Source organism: Hoplias malabaricus, unplaced genomic scaffold, assembly GCF_029633855.1.
Source record: "Hoplias malabaricus isolate fHopMal1 unplaced genomic scaffold, fHopMal1.hap1 scaffold_440, whole genome shotgun sequence".
NCBI lineage: Eukaryota > Metazoa > Chordata > Actinopteri > Characiformes > Erythrinidae > Hoplias > Hoplias malabaricus.
In genome coordinates, this window is record NW_027101252.1 from 926 (window position 1) to 11,910 (window position 10,985).

General features: G+C 45.4%; 1 protein-coding gene across 1 annotated transcript; it reads right to left on the bottom strand.

Annotated features, from left to right (window-relative positions):
• Positions 1–5,536: 5,536 nt before the first annotated feature.
• Positions 5,537–5,874, bottom strand: LOC136685451 (receptor-type tyrosine-protein phosphatase kappa). Its single transcript, XM_066659379.1, has one exon. The coding sequence runs from the start codon at positions 5,864–5,866 to the stop codon at positions 5,537–5,539; it is 330 nt and encodes a 109-aa protein (XP_066515476.1). The 5' UTR covers positions 5,867–5,874.
• Between the last annotated feature and the right edge of the window lie 5,111 nt (positions 5,875–10,985).

The window sequence follows — 10,985 nt, forward strand, 5'->3', positions numbered from 1 at the left end:
GAACTTACTGAAGGAGACACTGTAAAACTGACCCCAGCGGAGAGAATAAACGTCTGTTACCAGCTGCAGATCCCTAACTCTAACTTAGAAAGGCATCTGGAACTGCTTTCTCCAGCCTCTAAAAGCCCTGGGTTTGTGTCTAGAACCCTGCTGAGGTAATTAAGCAATAAACTCCAAGGGCGATTTAATGCACGAGGGCTTTACCTGGGCCCTGGATTGGCCCCGGAGTAGAACAGTTCCGTCACACTTTTCTCTTCAACAAACTCTGGGTCTGGAACTGGTTTTGCTCAGGGTTTTTAAGCCGTGGTTCTCTTAAGAGGAAGAAGAACGTGGTTCACATCGTCTGAGCGGTGATGAACTTATCATTTTACTTTAAACACGGAAACGAAACGCCACACTGAGTCTCCAGAACACCCCGGGAGTTCAGCTGTGTTCCTGAGGCTCACTGGGGGAGTGTGAGGCTCTGCTTCTGCGTGATGCTCCTCTCAGTGAAAGGGTTAATTTTTCTTTAACCGCCACAGTTTAGTTCACAGCGTGTCGATTGTTTTTAAATCTTTTGTTATGAAAAGCTGCTACAAACAAGACGCGCTGCTCAGCCACCGTCTTCCTGTTCATTTGTTTGGTCTGTAACCACGACAACGGCGCTCTGATTGGTCAGCCTGATTGTTGTTATTATTAGGTATTTTTTAAACACGGATTACAGCGGGTTCTGATCTGAGCGAGGTGTGAGACACGTGTAAACCGCGCAGAGAGCCGGTCTGCGCTGAGCTGTGAACGAGAACGGCCGAGAAATAGGACACACCTCGACTCAGTCTCAGCACCGTCTCAGAGACCACACAGAGGGAGCATTTCCCTGTTTTTATTTCCTTGTGATTTTCATTTGTTTAAAAGTCAGAAAGCGTAGGATCCACAGCGTCGTAGCGCTTTACTCTGTTCAGAACCAGGTGCGTGAAACTGAAACGTTTCCCCATCGGTTGAAAAGTCCAGCCCCCCCTCCTTTAAGCGCTGGCGTCGACGCTGGGGAACGTGGGTTTTACGGAGCAGTAGCAGCCACGGGACGAACAGCTCGGGCTCCAGTCCACAGTTAGGAGTACAGCACCAGGGGCAGGGTATATTCAGTAATCTGGGGCGGTGATATCACGTAACCGCACGGTTAATCCTCGGAAAATCACAGCACGGGAAATTCTTTCCCAGCGACAGCCGCAATTAGAGCCCTCTCCGTGGGCCATTGTACACTTTCTAAATCCTGGAGGAGGAATGTGTTCTTGTCTTTGTCTGAATTTGGAGGTGTTCACCTCCCGCCTCAGGTTCTCCACACGCTGGATCTGATTGGCCGTTCATGATGCAGAATTAATGCAGTAGATTTTTACATGTGTGTGTGTGTGTGTGTGTGTGTTCATCATCACAGACACACAGCAGAGGTGTTTTCATCCTCCTTTATAACTGAGTTTTGACGGTTATAGGCCAAATGAAAGGGCTAGCTCTTATCATCATGATTCACCAGTGGCACACACACACACACACACACACACACACACAACGATCGCCATCATTCCATCTAATATTAAAATCTATTTTTTACAGCCATCATCACTTTCCCCTTCTACAGTAGCTGTCTCTGCGTACACACAGATAAACACACACACACACAGACCACACACACACACACACACACACACACACACACACACACACACACACACACACACACACAGGGAAGTGTGTTGATCATTAGTGCAGTGCTGGAGTAAACAGAGCTGGAGAAAAGCTGTTATTGATATAAATGTGACGCTGCTGGAGCGGAGCATCTTCCTCATCTTCAACTTTCATAAACACACACACACACACACACACACACACACCTGTACAACTCGCCGATACTGTGCCATGATACCAGCAATGCAAAATCAATAATCACTGACTATTAGTAACACACACACACACACACACAGGCAAAGACCAACTGTGAGAGTGAGGGGTCGTTATGTTGAATTAGAGGGAGTGTGTGTGTGTGTGTGTGTGTGTGTGTGTGTGTGTGTTGAGGGGTGAAGTACAGACAGGAATTAACATGTTCCTCCATGTAATCTCATACACAATCACAATTATCACACCTCCACTATCAAATGACACATGATCCCCCTACACACACACACACACACACACACACACACACACACACACACACACACACACAGGCCCCAGCTTGCTCCCTGTAATGGTGTTAAAGTCTGTGCAGTTTCCCACTCTGGCCACTAGGGGCGTCTGTTCCCTAATAACACACAACAATATACAACAAGAAAATTCATCAAATTACAAGCTCATCTGATACAATATGTCTCTGGAGCAGCTGCACACGAGCCTAAGGTTCACTCCCACCACACACACACACACACACACACACACCAGTTCACACGGATGAAGAGAGAATCAGTGAAGACTTCCAATTAGACCAGCACAAACACAGCCTTTCATTATTCTCTCTCTCCCTCTCTCTCTCTCTCTCTCTCTCTCTCTCTCACACACACACACACACACACATACACACACACACACACACATACCAGTTCACATTAATGAAGATCATTCACATGTACAGAGAACACCCTGAATACACACACACACACCCTTAAAAAAGCGAGGCAGAGAGAGAGAGAGAGAGAGAGAGAGAGAGAGAGAGAGACAGAGAGAGAGAGAGAGAGAGAGAGAGAGAGAGAAGGAGAGAGAGGGAGACAGAGGGAGAGAGGGGGAGAGAGAGAGAGAGAGAGAGAGAGAGAGGGGGAGACAGAGAGAGAGAGAGAGAGAGGGGAGAGAGAAAGAGGGAGAGAGGAGGGAGAGAGAGAGAGAGAGAGAGAGAGAGAGAGAGAGAGAAAGAGAGTGAGCGCAAGAAAAATAATAAAATTCATAAAAGAACAAAGTGTGAAATTATTTAATTGACCCTGAATGGCATTTAAATGTGTAACTGACTGTAAGAATGTGTGTGTGTGTGTGTGTGTGTGTGTGTGTGTGTGTGTTTGTGAGGAGCTTGGCAGCTAGGTGGCATTTCACATGCAAATAATCTAAACTGCATAAATGTGATAATTACAAAGACACACACACACACACACACAAACATGGCTGCTTCACGCCTGACATAATCTGCGCTTAATTACACGCTCGTCAGAGACGGAGAAATGTCAGAACAAAAGGAGGATTTACACACACACACTTCACTAAAAACAATAAACACAATAAACACAAACTACAGTGCGTCTGTGATCAGTGATAAACACACACCGAGAGCTGTAACACACTGAGAGCTGTAACACACTGAGAGCTGTAACACACAGAGAGCTGTAACACACAGAGAGCTGTAACACACTGAGAGCTGTAACACACACTGAGAGCTGTAACACACACAGAGCTATGTCACACTGAGAGCTGTAACACACTGAGAGCTGTAACACACACAGAGAGCTGTAACACACTGAGAGCTGTAACACACTGAGAGCTGTAACACACTGAGAGCTGTAACACACAGAGAGCTGTAACACACTGAGAGCTGTAACACACACTGAGAGCTGTAACACACACAGAGCTATGTCACACTGAGAGCTGTAACACACTGAGAGCTGTAACACACACAGAGAGCTGTAACACAGAGAGAGCTGTAACACACTGAGAGCTGTAACACACACAGAGAGCTGTAACACACTGAGAGCTGTAACACACAGAGAGCTGTAACACACACAGAGAGCTGTAACACACAGAGAGCTGTAACACACTGAGAGCTGTAACACACACAGAGAGCTGTAACACACACTGAGAGCTGTAACACACTGAGAGCTGTAACACACTGAGAGCTGTAACACACACTGAGAGCTGTAACACACAGAGAGCTGTAACACACTGAGAGCTGTAACACACAGAGAGCTGTAACACACTGAGAGCTGTAACACACAGAGAGCTGTAACACACACAGAGAGCTGTAACACACAGAGAGCTGTAACACACTGAGAGCTGTAACACACACAGAGAGCTGTAACACACACTGAGAGCTGTAACACACTGAGAGCTGTAACACACAGAGAGCTGTAACACACTGAGAGCTGTAACACACAGAGAGCTGTAACACACTGAGAGCTGTAACACACAGAGAGCTGTAACACACACAGAGAGCTGTAACACACAGAGAGCTGTAACACACACTGAGAGCTGTAACACACACAGAGCTATGTCACACTGAGAGCTGTAACACACACAGAGAGCTGTAACACACACAGAGCTATGTCACACTGAGAGCTGTAACACACAGAGAGCTGTAACACACACAGAGAGCTGTAACACACAGAGAGCTGTAACACACACAAAGAGCTGTAACACACACAGAGCTATGTCACACTGAGAGCTGTAACACACACAGAGCTATGTCACACTGAGAGCTGTAACACACACAGAGAGCTGTAACACACAGAGAGCTGTAACACACACTGAGAGCTGTAACACACACAGAGCTATGTCACACTGAGAGCTGTAACACACACAGAGAGCTGTAACACACACAGAGAGCTGTAACACACACAAAGAGCTGTAACACACACAGAGAGCTGTAACACACACTGAGAGCTGTAACACACACAGAGCTATGTCACACTGAGAGCTGTAACACACACAGAGAGCTGTAACACACACAGAGAGCTGTAACACACACTGAGAGCTGTAACACACACTGAGAGCTGTAACACACACTGAGAGCTGTAACACACACTGAGAGCTGTAACACACACAGAGAGCTGTAACACACACAGAGAGCTGTAACACACACAGAGAGCTGTAACACACACTGAGAGCTGTAACACACACTGAGAGCTGTAACACACATTGAAAAGAATTTATTGGTTGCTGCATTTGTTACGACAATCCTGTAAAATTAAGCCAGAAGTGTTTGTTTTTGGAACCAGAGAACAGTGGGTTCTCCAGCAGGAACTGTGAGGGTGTCCGTGGGTGTGTTGAGATAGAGAAGCTCCAGAAAGAGCTCAGAGCCTCAAATAAAGTGTCATGGCTCAGTGGAGCTGGGTGGGTCATTTACAGAGTGTTATATCGTCCTTGATGGGGTTCTGGGTAAAGACCAGAGAACCAGACGCGTCTGTGGAGGTTCTCCTTCTGAGGGGCAATGGAGAATGGGGAATGAACAGGAAAATGCAGGAAAGTGTGTGTTCCTGGGCCGTGTTCAGAGTGACTCAAGGCATCGTCACTTTTAGGCTACAGTTCTCCTCTGCTCTCACTGTTCTCCCTCTTTTCTCTCGGTTCCCACTGTTCCCTCTCTGTTCTGGAGCTCAGCAGACGGTTCTGGACCCACAGAGTGAAACACTGGGACTGTAACAGACAGAACTCTGGATCATTTCCACATGTGTCTCATATCTCACTGTGATCTGACCGCGCTGTAAACAGTGGATTAACCATGACTCTGTCCTGACTCCATCCCTTTATCTCTGCCACAGCGCCCCCCGCTGGTGACGTACCCCTGGTTCCCATCAGAACTGGACAGCACCACAGTGCTTCACAGCATCACAGCCATCACTACGGCCCAGCCCTGTCCTGCGCTCTGATTGGTCGGCCGGTTTACCTGGTATTCGTTGGGCCAGAAGGTGCTGACGGCCAGCTCGGCCTTCTTCCAGTCCTTCCCCGTGTGTGTGGTGATGTTCCAGATGGGGTTGGCCAGCGGACCCTTATTGACCTTCACCAGGACGTTGAGGGTCCCAGGGCTGGACCCGTCCGAGCTGAAGAGCAGGTAATTAAAGTCGATGCAGTGTGTGTCGTTCTCCTTCATCACGGGCAACATCAGACGAGCCTTCTCCCCTGGATCATGCTGAGAGGAGTCCACCATCATATACGACCCTGGAGAGAGAGAGAGGGAGGGAGGGAGAGAGAGAGAGAGAGAGAGGGAGAGAGAGAGAGGAGGGAGAGAGAGAGAGAGGGAGAGAGAGAGAGAGGGAGAGAGAGAGAGGAGGGAGAGAGAGAGAGAGGGAGAGAGAGAGAGAGAGAGAGAGAGGTTTAAACGTCTGATCTCAGATCAGTCACAAAACACACAAACCGGATTTACAGCTCCCGGTCTGATCTTACACACACACACACACTTGGATTTACACAAACACTGAGACTAATCACTGAGAGAGAGGGGGGTGTTTCTGTAAATGACTGTGTGTTTATTGCAGAGAGAGAAAAAGGTCAACAGCCTCCAAAACTGTGAAAAAGTGAGTAAAACGGGTCAGAGATCAGCACCTCTGCTAACACACACACTCTCTCTCTCTCTCACACACACACACACACACTCACATACCTAATTGAAGGGCTGGAATGTTGACCAGCCTCTAAGCCATGTGCTTGTTACAAAACCCTCATATCATCATCAGGAAGGCACACACACACACTTACACACACACACACACACACACACACACAACAACACACACACAGCTCCAAATGATTAATCATGGGGAGGGGGTGTGGGGTAGAAAAAAAACAGGGTTGATTCCACGGAAAAGAGAGAATTGCAACAAGATGAAGAGAGAGAGAGAGAGAGAGAGAGAGAGAATAAGATGAATGATGAAAAATGGGGAGAAGAAAAAAGATAGAAGAAGAACAAAAACAAAGGAGAGAGAAAGAGAAGGAGAATGAAAAAAGGTGATGAAGAAAAAGACAATAATAGAATTGAGAGAAGGGAATAAAAGAAAAATACAGAAAGAGAAGAACAAAAACAGAGAAAATAAGATGCAGAGAGAGAGAGAGAGACAGAGAGAGAGAGTGAGAGAGAGAGAGTGAGAGGTGGAGAGAGAGAGAGTGAGAGATAGAGTGAGAGAGAGAGAGTGAGAGAGAGAGAGAGAGAGAGAAAGAGAGAGAGAGAAAGAGAGAGAGAGAGTGTAATTTGAGGAACACCCCTTGTCAGGAATCTGAGAGTGTGTAAATCAGTGCGTGGTTTGCTCGTGGAGCCAAAAGTGTTCTCACTCCTGAGGTCGCCTCCTTAAAACTTTCGTAAGAGAGCGAGGACGAGGGGAGAACAGAGGAAACGAGGAAAAAACAAATGAAAAAGAAGTGTGGAGAATGAGTGAAGCCCACGGTCTCCACTTTGATCGGCCCACTCTCGCCCACGGAGGCCTCTGATTGGCTTCCACCCGCCGGGCTCTTGGCAGCGAGGAGAAAGTGGCCATTTCTGAGGTTTTCGTTTCAGAAAAAGCCACATTCAGCCACAAAACCCTTTAAACTGGAGCATAACACTCAGAATATTCAGATTCCTCCGGCAGCAGGAGGAAACCCTGTATGTTGTAAGAAATACTTGCTTTATATTGCATTTATTCAATAATTAAAATAAACAAATCCTACTGAAAAATAGAGACTCTTATTGTTTAAAAACCCTGCATTTCCTTTTTATTTTTATAAACAAATCCAATCAGAATAACCACTGTCTCTTTATTTACAACAAAAACAAACAAAAATCAAGCACTGGCTCAATGTAAATGTGTAAAATCTATTTTCAGTAAAATTACAGTTTTCAAGGAAAATCTACTGCATTAAAATCTACATTAGCATCTTTTCCCAATCTTATATCTACATTTATTACACATTCTCACAATTTTAATTTAACAAAACTAATCCTAACAAGCTCTACCACTGAAAGAGCTTCATTCTTTATGTTCTTTTTGTAAAAACGATGCTTTTAAACAAGGAAACCCAGTCAGAATGAAGGTGTTTAGCTGTTAGCATAAAACCTGTGAAATCTACGTCTCCCCTTCATTTTGAACAAGGAAAACCAGCCCGAACCAGGCGCCGTTCGCATGAAAACCTTCTATATTTATATCCCTTTGGTAAAAAAAGTCACTTTTTAACAAGAGAAAGGAGCCAGAACGAAGAGTGTGTTCTGCCTTTGTCTCTGGGATAAAAGCCCTGATTTCACAAAGAAAAACAAGCACAGTTAAGATTAGCTGTTAGCCTGGAAACCTGCTAAATCACCTTTAGAGCTTTTTACAAGGGGCACATTTCAATTTACAAAGAAAAAGTGAGGAGAATAAAGTTTGTGAAGATTTAAACCCGTCGTTCTTGGTTTAAATGCTCCATTTTCAAGTCAAATCAAGCAGACGTTTACGCTCTTATTATGAAAATGGCCCTTGTTTTGAAAGAAAGCCAAGACATTAGCCACTTTATGTAAAAGGAAACCTCTGAAATTTATATTTAAAAATTCTTAGTATTTTATTTTAAAAAGAAAACCAGAATCTTGTTTAAAATCATAGAACTCTCCTTTATTAATGTTCATTTAGTAAAAGAGGCCCTGTTTTATGAGGAAACCCAAGCTGAAAAAAGCCAGATTCACGCTCTGCTGCTTAAACTGCATTTGTATTTCATTTGTATTTAATATCATTATATTTCAATTTGCATTAAATAACTAGAATACATGTTTTTAGCATAAAACATGGGTAGATTCATGTTTTTACTGAAAAGTGCCCTGTTTTAAGAGAAAATAACAATCGTAAATAAGCTTTAATCATTTAATATCAAGGCTCTTCTGGTTAAAATTCATTTTTTATGTGATGTATTCATTCTGTTGTGTGTGTGTTTTAAAGAATCATAATTTTACAAAAATAATCAACGTAAATGACACTTTTATCTGTGTGAAGTTAATTGTTTTTTTACAAGGACAACACTTATATAAACATCTTAAGCCCTTCACAAATTAAAGCCTTCATTTCTAAGAGGAAGCACTGTTTCTACAACATTTTTCAGCACAAAAATCTACTGAATTTGAAGTGTTTCTGTCAAAGTGCTCCTTTATTAACGACAAACACCAACCAGTGGTGTGTATGTAGGTCTTAATCTGTTTCAGGCCGAGAGTGTGTGGTGTCTGTGTCTCTGCCGTTGAAGCGACGCTGGGACAGAGGAGTGTGTGTTCTTGTGGTTTTTGGGATGAACGGAGAGCGCCGATGTCATCGCGGATCAAAACAAACAAGCCGCACGGCTGAGCTTCACAAGACGGCTGTCAGACGCAAATCCTCCTCGCCCACAATCCTCCGCCATCCCCAACACACACACACACACACACACACACACACAGACAGAGCCTCCCTCATTTCCAGGAGAAAACCCCATTTTTATGAAGTATTTTTAACTTCACGACCTGAAATTAATCAGGAGCGACATCTTCTAATCGTCTGTATTGTACAATAGATGCTGTGAGGATTTGATGGTATTCTGCCACTTAAACATCACTGAGGTCCAGTTTATGGACACATACTTATCCAACATTAGTCTGAAATCAAGGATATTAATTCTTCGGGGACACTGCTCCCCCTCCCTTACGCCATGCCCAATGCCAACAGTGAGTTAGAGGGGTATTCTCCTTATTTTCCATGACAGCAAGGGAGGAGACATCTTTGATTCTTTGTTGAAATCACAGAAGCAGAGGGAGGAGACGGTGAGGCAAAAAGCGAATGAGTTGCCACCATTTTTATCACTGGAGGTACCTCACAATTTTAATTTCCACTTTAAAGGCACCCTTCACGATTTTAATTAAAAAAAAAACACATTTTATAAAATTCTGAAGATGTTTCCTATGGAGCGGGTACACGTCCTGGAGGGGGTGCTAGTCCTTCACAGGGCGACACACACACACACACATACATTCACACACACTCACACCTACGGACACTTTTGAGTCGCCAATCCACGTACCAACGTGTGTTTTTGGAGCGTGGGAGGACACCGGAGCACCCGGAGGAAACCCACACAGAGAGAACACACCACACTCCTCACAGACAGTCACCTGGAGGAAACCCACGCAGACACAGAGAGAACACACCACACTCCTCACAGACAGTCACCCGGAGGAAACCCACGCAGACACAGGGAGAACACACCACACTCCTCACAGAGAGTCACCCGGAGGAAACCCACGCAGACACAGGGAGAACACACCACACTCCTCACAGACAGTCACCCGGAGGAAACCCACGCGGACACAGAGAGAACACACCACACTCCTCACAGACAGTCACACGGAGGAAACCCACGCAGACACAGGGAGAACACACCACACTCCTCACAGACAGTCACCCGGAGGAAACCCACGCAGACACAGGGAGAACACACCACACTCCTCACAGACAGTCACCCGGAGGAAACCCACGCAGACACAGAAAGAACACACCACACTCCTCACAGACAGTCACCCGGAGGAAACCCACGTGGACACAGAGGGAACACACCACACTCCTCACAGACAGTCACCCGGAGGAACCCTGGGGCTGTGTGACTGCGACACCCACCTGCCGCGCCGGTTTGTTAAAGTCAGTCAGTCATAGCGCTTAAATCAGTCATAGAAGGCTCTCGGCGCTTCTAGGGTTAAACGTGTCTCTAGTGGAGGCTGATGATATCTTCCTTATGGAATTTTCCCCCTTCCAACTTAAATGTCATTTTAAGAAGCAGACCTTAGCTTCTAATGCTTCATTTTCATATTCAAATGTTTATTTCCACCTTAAATTGGTCAGTGCACGAGACTAATGCCGGTGTTATTCGTCCGCCGCTTATAGGAATTTTCTGTACCGCCTTAAAAAAGGGGACTACATGTGAGGCTGAAGTTGCATTTTGAAAAATGAATTGTCTTCACTTAAAACACACAAAACACTGAACTAACATCTTTAATCCACACGTCTGTACTTTAATGAGGAACCAGCACCGTTCCAGCATCGAGTCCCCGTCCTTCTCAGCCTTTTCACTGCTCTAAGGCCACAGTGCTGTCGCTGCTGAGTGCCGTGTTTCAGCACTGCCATTCCATTAGCATTTTGGTGGAGGTGTTATTTTTTACCCACTACACAACACATGACAACACAACACAACAGAAAAGCAGCCCACTGAGGCGGAGAATGCCGGGTTCCTGTTGTGTCCAGTCCATTTACAGCACACCAGCCCTGTTTTATCCCGGCTTCACAGGCCACTGGTAACGGCAGAGGAGACGCTCCCCC

What these genes read in the sequence shown, in the direction of transcription:
- LOC136685451 (XM_066659379.1), bottom strand. Translation starts at nt 5,866, where the DNA reads ATGATGGTGGACTCCTCTCAGCATGATCCAGGGGAGAAGGCTCGTCTG.